Genomic DNA, 17,747 nt, shown 5'->3' with positions numbered 1-17,747 from the left:
TGGTCAGAGATACTAAGTACCCTGCGGGGAGTGACACAGTCCCTGAACGATGAATTGTCAGAGGTAAGGAGGGGTGAAAGAGCAGGATGGGTACATGCACCAGTGAGACATGACTCTGGAGAAATAGGTAGGGCCAGGTCAGAAAGGACATAGGAGATCATGGGGGACAGGGAAGGGCAGAACAAAGGCATGGATGTTGAAGTGACCTCAGTGTGTGAAGAGTCTGGTGGAAAGGGAAGTGTCAGGATATAAGAGCAGGCCCGTGAGGGGGGCTCCTAAGGAGGCCTTCCATCTGGTCTTTAGTGATGGTCTCTATGGACCAAGCACCACTCAAAGCTGTGGAACTTGGAGCCATGGTAGAATGGGGTGGGCTGTGACATCAAATGAAGGGTGAACTTTTGATATGGCCCAATGTCTTCTTGGAGCATTTGGTTCTGATCTGCATGTGATGTGATCATCGGTCTGTTCTCTCCTCTGTCCCTCCGTCCTTCCATATCTTTGGCTCCCCGTCTCCTTCTCTCCCTTCTCTTCCTACTTATACCCCTCCTCTGGCTTCCCTCTGCCTTCTAAATGAGCCCCTCTCCTTGATCTTTCCCTGCCTATTCACAGAAAATGATGAAGAAAGAAGCTCTTCTCCTCATCCCCAACGTCCTGAAGGTTTTCTTAGAAAATGGGCAGATCAAATCATTCACGTTTGATGGCCGGACCACTGTTAAGGTACATACAGAGTGTCCTGTCTTGGGTCAACATTTGCCCTCTCTGGAGCATACAGAGCTGCTGGTTCCTGGGTTTATCTGAGTCTGCACAGAGTTGCGTCTGGAGCAAGGTGGCCTTTGAGCTTCAGCTTCTGGGAGCACCAGTCTGCAAGAACACACAGCCCTCAGATGAGGGTGTTGGGGGAGGGGAGAATTTGAGTGCCCAGCTGTGTGTGTGTGTGTGTGTGTCTGTGTGTGTGCGTGTGCGTGCACGCACATATGCGCAGAAGCACGGGTGCATGTGTGTGTACACACCTACTAGTGGATTGCTTTGTGTCCATGTTACACCAGGTCCTTCAAGACTCTTAGGAGCTAAGAAGTTTGAAGATTATTAAACCATTTATAAAGCGAAAGTGATTTATATTGCTACAATAACATCTACACACATTTACACACAGAAATCAACAAACACAATCTCTTGGGAGATTAGCTTAGCCATGCTTTGCTTTTTAAATAAGAACCAGATCTTAAACACTAAACCAAGATTTGAAACGTCCAGCCACAGTCCCGTTGGCTCTTCCTTTCATAGGAAAAACAATTACTGAGCTGTGATTCTTAAGAGCTCAGCCAGCCTCAGCCAGCCGTCTAAAAGTTGTAGCGATTCCCTTAGTGCTGAGGAGCAAAGGCAATGAAACGATTAACCCCCAGGTTCAATTCTTATCTGGGACAGAAATAACCACTTCCTGTTTTTTCTGGACTCCTTCCAGAAAGAGAATGCCATCCCCAGAATGAATTTGCATACAACCAATGGAATAGCATCTGCCCAGAAAACCCACCTTGGCTCACAGGTGTCCCGAGGTCCCCATGCTGAGGCCAAGACAATTCTATAAACAAAGAAACCCCAGGGCCAAGAAACTTCCCTGAGAGGAATTATCAGGTGGTCAGAATTGGCACTTCTCTCCCAGACAGCTTTTGGCAATGTCTGAGGGGATGTGGGGTCATCCCATGATTTGGCGTGCTGCTGGCATTGAGTGTCTCTGGGCAGAGATGTTAAGTGTCTTGCAGGGAGTGAGGCAGTCCCTAAAGATGAAGAATTGTCCTGCCCAAAGTGCCGGCAGCACCCAAGTCACAAAACACTGGGCCTAACCCATGTTGATGGAACTGGAGTTTCTTTGGAAGGCTTCGGCCTGGATGGTTCCCTGGAGGCATAGGACTGAAATATACTTCTTAGGGTCTCCTGGGATGGTCTCTTGCCCATTGAAGATCTCGCCTATGGGAGGGACATTGAAATACAACTAGGCCACTGAGGGGTGTCCAGATGCCCCACCTCCAGATGTGGATATGTCTCTGTGTTGGAGTCCTTCTTGGTGTTCATTCATGGGTAGGTATGCCCTTTGGAGACCTGCCTCTGCACTGAACAATTACTCCTCTTTTTTCCCCCTTGGAGGCTTCTTCGAGCATTCTCCTACCTCACAATGACACCGCTGTTGTTGCTTCCAGGTAGTCCCAGCCTTCCAGGCCAGCAGTGTCCCCTGGCTTGTGATCTCACCCTGACCTCAGGGAAGGTACACTGGCTATTCATTGGAACTTGGACAGGCTGCGAAGCCATTTATCCCTGAGAGGTACCTGGGTGAATTAACAGCCTGGAATGGGAGCTGTTACACTTCTAATACCAGTTGGCAGTCGCCAGCTTGGCCATCCACAATCCCAAATGCAGCCAAACTGCAAAGAAAACCCCATTTGTCCCTGCCAGAGCTCCAGCAACACTGGCGCCTCTGTGACTGCTTGGATGATACAAAGAGATACTCTCAAGTACCCACCAGTTTCCAGCCTAACATCTGAATAGCTAAGCGTCATTTCCTGTTCACTGAGGGGCTTGTTTGGCAACCCCAGCTGTAAGGGAGCTTCACGTTCCCAAGCCTGCTTCCTTCTGGACTTGGGGAGCTGAGCTGTGCTGACTCCACGAACACGCATACTGAAGCCCTGTGTGTGCTGAAGTCCCAGCAAATAGATGGCAGAAGTCTCAAAACTGACATTTGGACGGCCCCCAAGGATATGTTTCCAGACATCCTAATATTAAAAGTAGGGCAGCAGAGCAGACAGAGCCCAGAAGGAGTCAGATTTATGACTGTACACAAGACACGTGACAGTTTCTCTGCGTGGACACATTTCTCAAGTTGCCAAATTGATCGTCTCTGAAAGCCAGCAACAATCAAAAATGAACATCCTGCCAGTAACTCGAGTCATTCAATTTAGATTATGAATCCAGAAATATTCTTTTTAATCACATAATTGTGGCTCTCGGTCTTGTTAATTCTTAAGTAAAGAGTTGATAAACAAACTACAGTGAACATTCTGACTTATGTAAGGTGAGGGAACAACCAGCACAGTGTCTTCCTTATTCATTGACTTGCTTAGTAAGCACTCAGAAAATGTGTTGTTGAATGGAAGGAGAAAAGGAGGGAGGGAGGGACATGACCTTCTTTTGTCATATGCCTGGCTGGGCCAAGTTCAAAAACACCTTCCTCTACCCCCTGCACCTTTTGGTGTTCCCCAGGGCCCAAGTACTCATGGGTCACTCTCCTTATCCTGGAGAATGCATGGGCCACTATAAAGGCCTGTGTCTCTGGCCACTCCCTAGCCTCAGCCCCCTCCCCAGGACCATCTTTCTTGGTGCTCCATCTCCCTCTTCCATGTTTGGTGCTGAGAGTGGCTTAGAAATGGAATGTATCTCCCTCTCAAGGCTCTTCTTTTCTCTTCCACAGGATGTGATTGTAACATTACAGGACCGTCTTTCCCTGAGGTACATTGAGCACTTTGCTCTTGTCCTTGAGTATGCCGGGCCAGAACAGAACCACAAGTTCCTGCTTCTCCAGGACAAGCAACCCCTGGCTTATGTAAGTAACTCCTTTAGCCTGGCTCAAGAACTTTGCATGTGGCCTCTACTAGAGAAGAGGACTCCAGGCACTCTCTTTCTGGAAAATTCAAAACAATTTGCTCAGCCGGATCCCAGAAGTTATGGTTCACAGTGACGTCTATACTAACCACATCCAGCAGGCTTTCAATGATATTCCTCATGACATAAGAAGGGCATGAAGATTGTTAGTCCTGGTCTCTGGTGGGGAAGGTGTGGGGTGATGGGTCACTTCATGGCTCCCGGAATGCTAACATGAACAGCAGTGTCAACCATCCTGTGTCCTGGAAGCCCTGCCTCAGAGGAAACGTGGCCTTCAGATGAAGGCTTTAATATGAAAAGGTCAACAAGTGGAGCGTACTGAGACCACTGAGGGCAGGACAAGTGTGGGCTGAGAATGGGCTGAGTGGGGCCCAGAATGGGCAGCATGTCACCCACATCAACTTCCAAGGCAGAGTAGGAGAGAGAGAGAGAGAGACTGGGGAAGCTGGCTAGCATTTCACCAACGGCAAATCACCAAGAAGAGTCAGAGAGGCCAACCAGGGCCAACCAGTGTTCCCAGAGAGGGGGGGAAGGAATTGGAGAGGGACAGTTGGGGAGGAAATGCCTACATGGAAGCATAGTAAAAATCAAAATCAGACACACACAAAAATGAAAGGATTTTATGAAAGAGAAATTCTTCAAGTTTAGCTCTCAGCCAAATGCAGTCCAGAGACTCCTCCTACGTTCCCACCTGTGAAGGGAAGATTAGTAGCTTGGAAGGGGGGGCCTAAGCACCTCCAGCCTCTCAAGAGGCCTTTTGAATCCAATTGGTCTCTTTTGCCAAATGGGATTTTAAACTTTTTTATTACAAAAAAAAATCTCAAACATACACAGAAGTAGAAGGAATTGTATAATGAATCCTCGTTACCCAAGGCAGCTTCAGCAATTACCAATATATTACCAACTTGTTTCACCTGTACCTCCAAATGGGATTTTAAATCTTTGGTTTGGCTTTTAATCAGCAACGTACCCTGCTTGCAGCTGAGCCGCTCTGCAAGGTAAAGGCATTGGCCCCACAGTGAGAAAAGAGTCAGAGAGGGGTGGCGCAGTCGGTTAAGCGTCCGACCTCAGCCAGGTCACGATCTCGCGGTCCGTGAGTTCGAGCCCCATGTCAGGCTCTGGGCTGACGGCTCAGAGCCTGGAACCTGTTTCCGATTCTGTGTCTCCCTCTCTCTGCCCCCTCGCCCGTTCATGCTCTGTCTCTCTCTGTCCCAAAAATAAATAAACGTTGGAGAAAAAAAAAAAGAAGAGTCAGAGAGAAGTTCCCAGGAGCCCTCTCTTCCCACCTCTTGTCTTGGGCCTTAGACCCAATTGTTGATGAAGGCCATGTCCTGGTTAAGTGATTCAAAAATTCTAGTCCCCTTGGACCAGAAGGGCAGGCAAGACCTTTCCTCTGAGGATAATTGGAAAGGGCCAGGTGGGAGACCATGATAAGTAGCACCCTACCTCCACCCCCAAGCCCCACGTTGAGGGGTCACCCTGCTGGCTCTCTTTGCTACAGCTACTGATTCCCAGGTGTCTTTTCCTCCCACCTCTCATCCTGGTGTTCAGGTCGTACAGCGGACACACTATCAAGGAATGAAATGCCTCTTCCGAATAAGCTTCTTTCCCAAAGACCCCGTGGAACTGTTGCGCCGGGATCCTGCTGCTTTTGAGTACCTGTACATCCAGGTAGAGTCTGATTGGGGATAAACAGACAGACAGACCAGTGGACTAGCAAGCAGTCAGGCTGTTCTGCCATCACTGTGAAGTCGCTATGTAAGTTATTCCAACCTCCAGGTAGCCCTGAAAGCCCTTTCCTTTTCTGCTACCATCGTAGGCCATGGCCAAGTTGTTTAGCCTGGTGACTGGAGCCGGCTGTGGCTCAAGTCCTGTCTCTCTGTCTAGACAGATCTCATCAGTTTTTCAGGAGCAAGCAACCCAAGGAATTCTGTCAATATCACAGGATCCCAAGGTTTACTGAGCCCACTTGGGTAATAGGGTGACTCAACCTCCAGTGACTAGCTCCATTAAGGAGATGATTCCGAATTCAGTTCATCCAGAAACATTTGCTGAACACTGACGAAACATTTGCTGAACACTGACGAAACATTTGCTGAACACTGACTCTGGAGCAGGCCCTGTGCTAGGTGCTGCCAATCAAGGTAAACAATAAATTGTCCTAGCTCTCTGGATCTCATAGACAGACATATGCACAAGTAAATCTAAAACAGTGGGACAGTCCTGTAATGATGGCAGGGTACAGTGTCAGTCGGAGCAGCCAAGAGGAGGCAGTTTGCCAACTCTTCTTGGATGGAGGATAGTGGAGGCTTCACAGAGGAAGCAATACATGCACACTCTTAGCCTTGAAGGATGAGTAGAAGTTTGCTGTGTACAGACATGGAGTGGAGGGGGCACATTCTAGGCAAAGGGACTTGCAGCTACAAAGTCTTGGTGGCATGAAACAGCATGCTCTGATGAGACAACTATGAGTAACTTATTTACCTGGAGTTCAGAATGTGAGGTAAGGAGCAATAAGAAATGAAATGGGAGAGACAGGAAGCAGGTGGTGAAGGGCTTGACACGTCATGACAGGCACAGGCTTCAAAGTGATTTAGACCTGTGTTTTAACAGGCTCTCCAGGGGATTCTGATGCCCATTGGAGTTTGGGAACCACTGTTTTAGGGCAGTGGGTCTTCACTGTAGCTGCACATTAGAATTATCTGGGAAGGTTTGGGGAAAAAAAAGTTCTGCTCCACCCAAGACCAAATCAAAACATTAATATTTTCTAAATCCCTCAAGCGATTTGAATGTGTAGCCAGGGTAAAGAAATTCTGCTGTAGGGTGGGGGTACAGAAATGTTGAAGGGAGAGTAACCTAGTCAGATGAGCAAATTTGAAAGGTTACATAGTGCTGAGGAAGTACACCAGCTAGGGAGCTGTTACGGTTATCCAGAGGAGAGATGATGGGGACCAGAACCAGGGCAGTGATAGATGGGGTGGGGTGGGATTCAAGATATAATTAAAAGGGAAAATCAATGGTCTTAGATTCAATGAGTGTCTAGTGGAGGTGGTATCATTCTCCAAGTTAAGGAATACAAGTAGAGTGGGTTTGGGAAAAAGATGAGTTCATTTGGGGGATGTATTGAGTTTTAGGTGCTCATGGAACATACAGAGTGCTTGAGGAGAAGAGAAAAATAGGCTCAAAACTCATCTCTGATGATGTCTGCGATAGCGACACCTGAAGATGTGCTGTGAAACATCATGGTTGCCCTTCTAGCTATCTAAAATGTTGGGAACATTTCTCAAACAACCTTGGGCTCCCAAACCAGTGCTCTAGGGGGCAATGAGTTGTGGTTCCTCTATGAATTTTATAAGGTTAGTTCTCATTTCTTTTGGCCTTAAATTTCTTCTCCTGGGAGTCATTTTTAATTCCAATGATTTCGGAATCTAGTGTCAAGACCATGTCCACCCTCTCTCTCCCCTTCGTGATAATATGGACTTCACCTGTAATTCCTTCTTTTTTATATTGAACAGCCTTATGGAGGTCTCATTGATACACAAACTGCACATATTTTTAAAAAATTTTTTAATGTTTATTTATTTTTGAGACAGAGAGAGACAGAGCATGAGCGGAGGAGGGGTAGAGAGAGAGGGAGAAACACAGAATCCGAAGCAGACTCCAGGCTCTGAGCTGTCAGCACAGAGTCCGACGTGGGGCTCGAACTCACGAGCTGTGAGATCATGACCTGAGCCGAAGTCAGACACCCAACCGACTGAGCCACCCAGGCTCCCCTAAACTGCACATATTTAAAATAACAACTTGATAGGTTTTGACATATGTTTATACCTATGAAGCCATCACCACAATCAAAGTACTTAACATATCTGTTGCCCCCAAAAGTTTGCTCAGGCTTTTGTGTAATTCACCACCCCCCATTCCCAGGCAATCACTGACCTGCTTTCTGTCACTATAGATTGGCTTGCATTCTCTAGAGTTTTATATAAATGATATCATACAGTCTGTACATTTATTTTGGTCTGGCTTCTTTCACCAAGTATGATTTTGAGACCTATCCTTGTTTTTGTGTGTACCATGACCCCATTCCTGTTCATTGTTGAGTGGTATTCCACAGTATGGATGTACCAAAATGTTTTTCTCAGTTTACCTGCTGATGGACTTTGGGGTTGTTTCCAGGTTTTGGCTACTACAAACAAAGCTTCTACAAACATTCATGCACAAGTCTTTGTATGGCACATGCTCCCTTTTTTCTTGGGCAAATACCTGAGAATGGAATGGTTTGATTGTACAGCAGATCTCTCTTTAATTTTTTTTTAAAAGAAACTCCAATACTGTTTTCCCAAGTGGTGGTACCATTTCTACATTCCCACCAGCCATGTATGAGAGTTCCAGTTTCTCCACATCCTCATCAGCACTTGGTATTGTTGGTATTGTTTTTAGGCATTTAAAAAAATTTTTTTAAGTTTATTAATTATTGAGAGACAGAGCATGAGCAGGGGAGGGGCAGAGAGAGGAGGAGACACAGAATCCAAAGCAGGCTCCAGGCTCTGAGCTGTCAGCACAGAGCCCGACGCGGGGCTCAAACTCACAAACTGTGAGATCATGACCTGAGCTGAAGTCGGACACTTAACCGACTGAGCCACCCAGGTGCCCCAGTTTTTAGGCATTTTAATAGTATGCAGTGGCATCTCGGTGGTATCTCACTTGCACTTTCCCGGTGACTAATGATGTTGAACATCTTTTTGTGTGCTTGTTTGCCAACACGCATCTTTTTTACTGAAGTGTCTTTCCAAATCTTTTGCCTGCTTTTTTACTGGAGTTGTCTTCTTATTAGTGAGTTATGAGACTTCCTCATATATCCTGGATACGAGTTGCTTGTTGGATATGTTATTTCTCCCAGTCTGTGGCTTCTCTTTTCAGTCTCTAAACAGTGTCTTTCACAGAGCAAGTGTTTGTATTTTGATGAAGTCCAATTTCTCAATTTGTTCTCCGACAGATAATGCTTTTATGGATTATGTTCATGATGTCATATCTATAAAATCTCAAGGTCACAGAGATTTTCTCCTATTTTTTTTCTAGAAGTTTTATCATTTTAGTTTTTACATTTAGGTCTGTGATCCATGTTGACATAAAGTTTTTAGGCAGTACAAGTTAGTGATCAAATTTCTTTCTTTTTTTTTTTTTGTATTATGGATATATCCAACTGTGCCTGGACCATTTGTTAAAAAGACTGTTATTTTTCCACTGTAGTACCTTTGCACCTTTGTCAAAAAGCACTTGTCTATATACGTGTGGGTCTGTTTCAGAACTCTTTATTGATCTACTTGTCTATATTTATGTTGACATCACACTCTTGATTATTGTAGCTTTATGAATCTTAAAATCAGGTAGTGTTTATCTTCTAGCTTTGTTCTCAAATAAGAACACTCTTTGGTCATTCTTGGTCCTTTGCATTGAATTTTAGAATTAACTTGTCAATTTCTACCAAAAATCTGCTGTGATTTTAATTGAGATCGTGTTGAATCTATAGATCAGACTGGGGAGAATTGACATCTTACTGGGTCTTCTGACCCATGAACACAGTATATTTCTATATTTATTTGGGTCTTCTTTAATTTTTCTCATCAGTATTTTCTAGTTTTCAGTGTACAGGCCTTTCGCTTATTTTTACGGATTTATCCCTAATTATATATTTTTGATGCTACTGTAAATGGTTTTGACTTTTACTTTGAATTTCCAATTGTTTGTCATAAGCATGTAGAAATGCAATTGGTTTATATATGTTGCTCTTATATCCTGCAACCTTGCTAACTTGTTAGTTTTAATAGGTATTTTATAGATACCATTGGATTTTCTACATAAATGATCATGGATGAAGCATTCCTTTTCCACTCTCTCCTATGCTGTAGTGATACCACTGTGGCTCCCTAGTACCTTAGTTCATCCTGGTTTAACCTCAACAAAATGAGCAACTGATCTAACCAATGCTGAATCAATAGCTAGGACTCTAATTCTCAGGGCTTGAGGGCTGTCATACCCTTAGCAAGTAGCTCCAGGGGACCCCCTTTAGGATAACATAGGGAAGAGTGACTCATTTTTGCTTTTAACCTTCAGACCCCAAGGAGCAGAATATCTGTCCCATCCCTGCAATCCATGTCTCATCCTGGGCTTTTGGGTTAGAGCCCTATGGAGAACTCTTCCCAGGGTCTCTCTTTATTACCATCTGAGCTAGTAGAGGATCCCTGTATGACTGGGGAATGCATTTAGGCCTCCAAGAAAAGGCAGGAAGGCCTCTTATAACAGGAGGAAGGAAATAGAGTGGTGCCATGTGTCACTTTTGCAGTGACCTAGATGTTCTGCCCATTTGTGCCTAGCCATTGTATGTATCTATCATTGAGAAACCTGTCCAGTATCTGGTGGATGAAGCAAATAGTGTCCCTGAGACTTAAGTTCCCTCTGTTGCCTTTCCCCCAAGGGCAGAAACCTCCTCCTCCCCTTTACCTAGGATGTCTTACTTGACACCATGATTTTTTTCTGGGACTCAAGGGAGTAGATCAGGGGCGAGGTGGGGGGGGGGGAAGGGAACATCTTTTTAAACTGATAGGTTTGGACTGCCCTCTCCTGCAGAGTCGGAATGATGTTATCCGAGAACGCTTTGGAATGGACCCCAAGCCGGAGATGCTTTTGGGTCTTGCTGCCCTCCACATCTATATCACCGTCTCAGCCACTCGACCTAGTCAGAAGATCTCGCTCAAGAATGTGGAGTGAGTTCTGCCAGGGCCCTTCAGGAAGGCGGCAAATCACTGTAGAGGGAGAAAGTGCAATGGTTGAGCTGTGCTATGCTTTTCTGGAACAGAGGGCCTGGGGTGGGAGTGAGAATTGGAATTCCTCACACCTAGACTGTGATGCCTTTGAGCTATAGCTTCTGCTAGAGAACTATGGCCAATGTGATTCTCCTGCCCCCATCTGTCTTTTTCTCGCAGGCTCCTTCCCTTCCTCTGACTCTCAGATCCAATTCCTGCCTTGCTATCTTGCTTTCTCTGCCCCACTTTATGTCTCTCTCACTAATTTCTTGCTTTTCTTCTGATTTTAGGAAGGAATGGGGCCTGGAACCCTTTCTTCCCCCCTCCCTCCTACAGGGCATCAAAGAGAAGAACCTCCGGAAATCTCTCTCTCAGCAGCTGAAGGCCCACCAAACACATCCTTCCAGCGGCACCAAGGTACCCATTGTCATCCATTGGGTGCCCTCCTCAGGCCCTAGTGAATGTGGGGGTCTCCTGTGTGGTTTCCCAGCAGGCCTGGCCTCCTGGGGACCCTCCCCACTGTTTTTGAGTTGGGTACACAGACAGCTTGGCTGGATATGGGCGATGATTATGGAGAGGGATTTTTCCCAAACCTGAGCCACCACCAGAGACAGCTCAGAGGCAAGTCACTGAGAGAGCCCAGTATCCTCAAGGCAAAGGGACCAGGATGCAGGAGGAGGCAATTCTTGGATCATTCCACCCATTTAGTCAGTGCTGATTGAGCACCTGCTGTGTGGACAGCACTGGACACTGGGGAGGCATGTTTTCCACGGAAATGACTGCTCCATTCCTCATTAGCTTTCTAATTCATCAGTCCTGCCATAGGGAATTCTGGGAGATAGAAGCACAGCTTGGTACAGCAAGGCCTGACCCGGAGAATGGGTAACTGGGCAGCCTATGGAAGGCTCACGTCACTGCCCTGCTCTCCTACACATTCTCAAATGCCCTCTGAGGGACTCCCACCCCCTGCCCCTCTAGACCTGAAGGTCCCAGGCCCTTCCCAGTCTGCTGGTGCTTCCTGCCCAGGAGGCTGGAGGGTGGTGAAAGGCACTAGAATCAGCACACAGATGTAGACACAGGACACAGTCGCCCCCATATATTCTACCCATTCCGGATTCCTTGTATCACCAACTAGCTTCTCTTTCAAGATGCAAATTTCCCCAGAGAGTTAAGCCATTCCTACCTTGCTGTGCATATTTAATCAAATCGTTTTTTTCTTCCCAGAGGGAGAACATCAGTGCTCCCAGCCATCTCCTCAGCAAACATTTTTTTTTGAGGACCCCCACTACTTGGGCTGGAGACAGAAAGATGAAGAAGGCCTGCCTGCTCTCTGCCCTCAAATCAGGCACAGGCTAGTGGGGAAACACGACAGTCACAGCACACTGCGACAGTCAGTCACAACATGATGCAACAGGCGTGGGGGCCCTGGAAACACGGAGGAGGAGGAACACCCAGCCAAGCCTTAGGGAGGTAGAAAAGGCCAGAAATGGGTGCATTTGATGCCAGAGCTGGGTCTTGACAGACAGGAGTTTGTCTAGATGAGGGGGAGGTAGCGGGGAGGAAGACTTTCCCAGGCAGGCAGATAGATCCATCTGTACAAAGCCCCAGGGATATAAGAGAACATTGTGCATGGAAAGAAATGCAAATAGTTCAGCAATAAGCAAGTACAGAGAGTGCAAGGAAACATGCCTGGGGAGGGGGACAAGAGAGAAGGCCAGAGAAGCTGGCAGGAGCCAGTTGTGTGTTGGAGCACCTTGTGTGCCATGGGGAAGGGCTGTACTTCATCTTGGGGTCATCAGGGAGCCACTGAAGGATTTAAGCAGGCAGCTAATCTGATGACACTTATGTTTTAGGCTTCTGCCCTTAACAGCAGTGTGGAGGGGTCGAGTGATTGGAGTATGGATAGTCTGGAAAGGAAGTTAGGAAGCACAATCAAGGTGATGGCTGGTGGTCCTGAGGTGATAGGACGAGGGAGGAGCCCAGTGTGACACAAGTTTCTGGCTCTAATGCCTGGAGGAAGCTGGTACCACTGATAGAGACTTTTCTATGAGGGAATGGCAGAGGAAAGAACCCTGGCTGGGGATGGCCCGTACCAAGGTGGCAACAGGGGATCTCAGGACAGAGATGTAGATGAGGCAGGGTGTCAAGAGTTAGGGAAAGGTGTTAGGATTATCCCAAGAACAAAACGAGTAAGCTGGGTTTTGAAGGCCCAAGGATCAGGAGGTAGGAGAAAGGTTTAGAAAGGGAGACGGGATACTAGAGTTGTCCAAACTGGAACCTTCCAGCAGTTTTTCTGAGGGTGTCCTCACACTCCCAGTGTGGCTTGCTGACTAGTCTGACCGGTGCCTGTCCTAAGATGTTGACTCTCCTTCCTGAGAACACAAGTTTACTTTTCCTGTGCAACTCAGGCTTCTTATGTTTCTGGATGGGTTGTTTCCACAGGGCTCTGCAATTCAGGCAAAGCTCCAGTATCTTCGAATTCTGAATGAACTTCCGACCTTCACAGGCGTTTTGTTCAACACTGTGGGCCTGGTCAGTGAGGGCAGTTGTCGGGAGGGAACCCCTCGTGTGCACTTGGGCTTGGGTGGGGGGCAGGAGAGACTCCACTACAGCTTTAGGGTGGCATTCTCTGTCAGCAAATACTTCCAAAGACTTTCCTGCCTCTTCCTCCTCTTTCTCCCTCTCCCTTCCCGTGGTGTTCTGGTCCTGCCTCTGGTAAAATGGTAAAGTAGGAGGCCATATTTGCTTACGATATCCCTCCATGACCCTTCTGCATTCCCTTTCCTCAGTTTCAGGGGTCAGCAAACCTCCTGCATAAAGAGCTAGTTAGTACCTATTTTAGGCTTTGCAGGCCTCCCAGGTCTCTGTCGCAACTATTTAGCCACCATTGTAGTGCAAATAGAGCCATAGACAGTGCATAAACAAATGAGCATGGCTGTATTCCAATATCTCTTTATGGGCACTGAAATTTGATTTTCATGTGATTTTCACATGGCACCAAACATGGTTCTTTTGAGTTTTTTCCAACCATTTAAAAATGTAAAACGTATTCTTAGTTTCTGGACCATACAAACACTGGCGGTGGGCCTGATGTGGCCCCCCACCCCAGGCTTTCTGAGTCTGTGTACTTCCCCCTACCTGCCCAGGGCCCCCACTGCAGTAACATCCCTCTCTATAGCGGGGCACAGCTGGTACCCCCCCCAACCTGTGCCCCAGGCTAATTCACCCTAGTGAGCTGTGGTGAAAGGAAATTCAAATCATTTTGCGGACTGGATCCAGGTGCTTGTCATGCTCTGGGGAACACGCTGTCATGTTCGTGGGGCACACTGATGGAAAACCGCTTATCAAAGTGTCTAGAGCAGACGTAAAGAGGTTCCTTGGGGTGATGCTAATTCCAGGGAATGGGCCAGCAGAGGGCCGAGGCTTGATGGTGCCCAGCAGCCTGTCAGGACCACTTAAGGGAATCCAGCCCACCAGGTGCAGAGGTAGACATTTACATACTTGGATTGGCAGATCCCTGAAAGCCTACTGCCCCCTCCCTCTACACCCCCCACCCCTGCACATCCCCTCTGCCACTGGGGCCATTCCGCCATTCCTTTGGGTTAAGACTGCTGGAGTGCCAGTTAAAAGGCAAATAGCTTCTTAAGGAAGGAGATGCCCCCCACAGTCTCCATCCCAACCCTGCTATTAAGCACCCAATCAACTCCTTAACACCTTAGAGTGAATGGCAGTTTTGCTTTTGGCACTAGGTGGGAAGCGCGAGTTTAAGTGGCTCTTGGGTAGGGAGGTAAAGAGGAAAACAGGATGCCACCTGTTCAGGTAGAGCACTGGGTGGGGTGGGGGGGTTGCGAGTGACCTGTAGCAGCAAATGGAAAATCCCTGGAGATTGGTAGGAAGAAGATGCTGCAGAGCTTTAAAAACAAAGCTCACAATTTTGCTAGAGCCAGCCTTGCCACTGACCACCTCACTCAGCCTATTGTGGAGGCTAAGATGTCCATTTAGACCAGTGACCTGGGGCCCTGCCCTGGGGACAGAAACATCCCAGACCATTTTCCCCTTGAGGTTGTCCTCCTGTCCTGGCACTAAGCCTCAGATGTTTCCAGACGTCCCAGCAGAACCAGTTCAATGCCTGTTTTCTATTTCCTCCCCCCTCATCGGCCACCTCCTCTGCCCTCCTTTCGGTGAATGCTGCCCTCCACGCTTGGGTACCAGGATGAGAAGCAGTCAGCCACCACTCTTCTGGTGGGACCCCGTCACGGCATCAGCCATGTTATCGACCTCAAAACCAACCTCACCACTGTGCTGTCCGAATTCAGCAAGATCAGTAAGATCCAGCTGTTCCGGGAGAACCAGGGCGTGGCCCGAGTGGAGACCAGCATCATGGATGCCAAGGTAAGCCCAGCTTTGAGGAGCTACTTCTCTCCAGGGACAGGCCTTAGGAACACAGGAAGAAGTAAAGAGCACTTGAGCCTTTTCAGTGAGAGCCGGTGATTCTGAAGTGGTTCAGATCCAGGGTCCCTTTAGGCTCATCTTTCTTTCGTTTCTCAACCCTGTGGGACATGCTATCTTGACCACACATTAGGGTCAGCCAGTGCTGGAGAAGGCTGGGAAGTGTCAGATCAACCCACAAGAGGTCTTCAGCAGAAGGCAGGGGAATTGAACTCAGAGCTACCCCCAGGCTGTAGCTTCCCAATCTTTCTTGTGTCACAGCACACATAGAAAATGACATTCATGTGGAACAGTGGGATAAATAGTCCAGCCCACAGACTCTGGCCTCTCTGGGCCCTGCCTGGCCTCCCCAGAGGCTGAAGAGATATGCACACACCAGTTGGGGAGCCCTGCCATAGGCATACACACTTGCAATCGTGGAGGAGGAGGTATATGAATATATGGACAGACCCAAGGAAGCCTGGGAAGATGGGGAACAGGCTGAGCCTCACCCACATCTTACCTCCCAAAGTCCAGCTCTTCTGGAATGTTAGAATTTTTCTCATAGATCAGCTCCTTCAGACTGGCAAGGAACTGTTACCTGTGCAGAGTCTGGCCACTGTGGTCAGCCACCCCCTCCATGGCTCTCATGTTGAACACCCAGTAACCAGTTGCGGGGTGGGGGGGCAGGCCTGCCTGCCAGCTGGTGGAAGCTATTAGAAGAGGTGCAATTTTCCTTTCTTAAAGGATTTCCCACAGGGAGATGTTGTTAGCAGATTAAGAGATGGAGTGTTTGCTGTTTCTAAAAGAGCAAATTACTTATTTTTGTCTTTGTGAAATCCAGAAAACTTTACTATGTTAATTTTTCCACCTGTGATTCCTAGTATTCCCATTGGTTTAGGAACCTGCCTGGAGCTGATATCTAATTGGCTTGTGGCCACTTCCTCAACCAATGATCTTGCCCTCCTCTGATGTTGTTGGGTAAAAAGCCAAATGGACAGATAGGGAAGGGACAGGAAGGAGCAGAAGACATGCAGGGTAGATGTGGCTTCCTGAGAAATTTAAGGACTTTAAAAGAGAGAAATAGCTTTCCAAATGAGTCGTCTTCTATGTTGTAAAAGTGATTGTCAGCATTGGCTGCACAATTGAATTTCCTTGAGAGCTTTTTAAAAATGCAGATGCCTGAGTCCTGTTTCCAGAGACTGTGATTGAATTAATCAGGGTGCAGCCTGGGCATCAGGATTTATCTACTTTTCAGTTCCCCAAGTGATTCTGTAGGATAGCTGGATTTGAGAACCACTGACTTCTGGGTCCAAAGCTCTGGGGGGCGCCAGGCTGAGCAGGGCCAGATATTGCCTGAGTGAGGAGCACTATTCTCATTTCCAGGAGCGATCCAGCCACAGGTCTGGGCCTGAATGCTGCCCAGGAGAGACCACACTCTTACTGGGGAGACTAGACTCACAAAGACACATGACCTGCCTTAATAACACAACATCAGAACATGTGTGGAGCTCTGGAATCAGACAGACCAGGTTCAAATCCCAGCTCTACAGCTACCAAGCTGTGTGGCCTTCAAAAAGTGTCTTAACCTCTCTGAACACTGATTTCCTCAACTGCAACATGGAATGCCTATCTCCAAAGGCTGTCGTTCAGGAGTAAGCGAGAAAACGTAGGTAAAAAGTCTTAGCACATTACCTGATACACAGTAAGTACTCAACCTGTTATTTTTTTCAAAAGCAAAACAGCAATGAAGAAAAGTTAATAGGAAGTAAATTTTGCAGGTAAGTATGGTGTGGAACATAGAACAAAAGAATAGGAAGGGGTTAACCAGAACTGGCTTCCCACAAGAGAGTGTTTTAAGCTGGATCTTGAAGTGATAGGCATGGATTAGCAGAGAGAAGTGGGATGTGTTCACAGGCAGAGAGCAAGCATGGAAATAAGCAAGCCATATGTGCAGGTGGATAAGCATAGTTGCTTGGCTGGAGAGGAGGATAATGAGAAAAAAGATTGGCGAGATTGGGGGTGGGCAGACCAAGCTGGTTAAAAGCTTCAAAAAGGCAAGGCTAGTGTGAAGCCAGGGAGGTGAGGAGGGGATCGTGGCACTAGTGCCGGGGCAAAGTGATAAGGTCAGGGCCTGAGCTGGAGGGACAGCAATGAAAAAGAGTGAATGTGAAACATACAGAATCACTAAGCGTGTGCATCCGTATGCCTACACATGTTCCTCTCTTGCATATGCAATGCACCTGTCTTATTATACCTAACCCTTATTGCCTGCTCCCTGTATCCTGAGTACACTGAAGACCGGGGCTATGCACATGGCATGCAGCACACAGAGGGTCCAAATCATGGGTGAAAGGAGAGGTGAGAGACCACATTATGGGATAAACGGGGCATCACGTTGGTGAATGGAGAGGGGCTAGGAGAAGGTTGCACTTTGCTGAGTGGGAAACAGCAAATGGATAGGTAGATGAGGCAAGCACCAGGTGTTGGATAGTTCAGGTATGCCCTCCTTTAAGCAGGTAGATACAATGCATATGAAAAAACCACGGGAGAATTATCCATTTTGCATTGGAACGTTTCTGCTAGGCAGAACAACAGCCCCCTCCCAAACATGCCCATGCCGTAATCCCCAGAACCTGTGAATATGCCTTGTTATATTGGGGGGGGCGAATTAGGGTTGCAGGTGGAATTAATCATCTGACCTCAAGAGAGGGAGATTAGTCTGGATTATCCAGGTGGGCCCAGTGTAATCACAAGGGTCCTTATAAGTAGAAGAGGGAGGTAGAAGAGAAGGTCAGAGTGATGTGGTGTGATGTGGTGTGATGTGATGTGATGTGATGTGATGTGATGTGATGTGATGTGATG

At 47.4% G+C, this 17,747-nt stretch overlaps 1 protein-coding gene across 7 annotated transcripts in view; it reads left to right on the top strand.

Moving 5' to 3' along the window:
- Positions 1–17,747, top strand: part of FRMPD3 (FERM and PDZ domain containing 3) — a 79,417-nt gene that overhangs the window by 39,409 nt on the left and 22,261 nt on the right. For 6 of the 7 annotated variants that reach the window (XM_040468490.1, XM_040468493.1, XM_040468496.1 and 3 more), the window contains 7 exons: positions 610–717; positions 3,461–3,592; positions 5,203–5,322; positions 10,279–10,415; positions 10,745–10,871; positions 12,897–12,986; positions 14,667–14,846. In XM_040468490.1, the coding sequence (XP_040324424.1) occupies positions 610–717; positions 3,461–3,592; positions 5,203–5,322; positions 10,279–10,415; positions 10,745–10,871; positions 12,897–12,986; positions 14,667–14,846 (894 nt within the window). Of the gene's footprint in view, positions 1–609; positions 718–1,947; positions 2,077–3,460; positions 3,593–5,202; positions 5,323–10,278; positions 10,416–10,744; positions 10,872–12,896; positions 12,987–14,666; positions 14,847–17,747 lie in introns of those variants that run through there. The other variant, XM_040468495.1, reaches the window with a different exon arrangement.

Source organism: Herpailurus yagouaroundi, unplaced genomic scaffold, assembly GCF_014898765.1.
Source record: "Herpailurus yagouaroundi ecotype Mexico unplaced genomic scaffold, PumYag 67700, whole genome shotgun sequence".
NCBI classification, from domain to species: Eukaryota; Metazoa; Chordata; class Mammalia; order Carnivora; family Felidae; genus Herpailurus; species Herpailurus yagouaroundi.
This window is presented reverse-complemented; position numbering and strand designations above follow the sequence as displayed.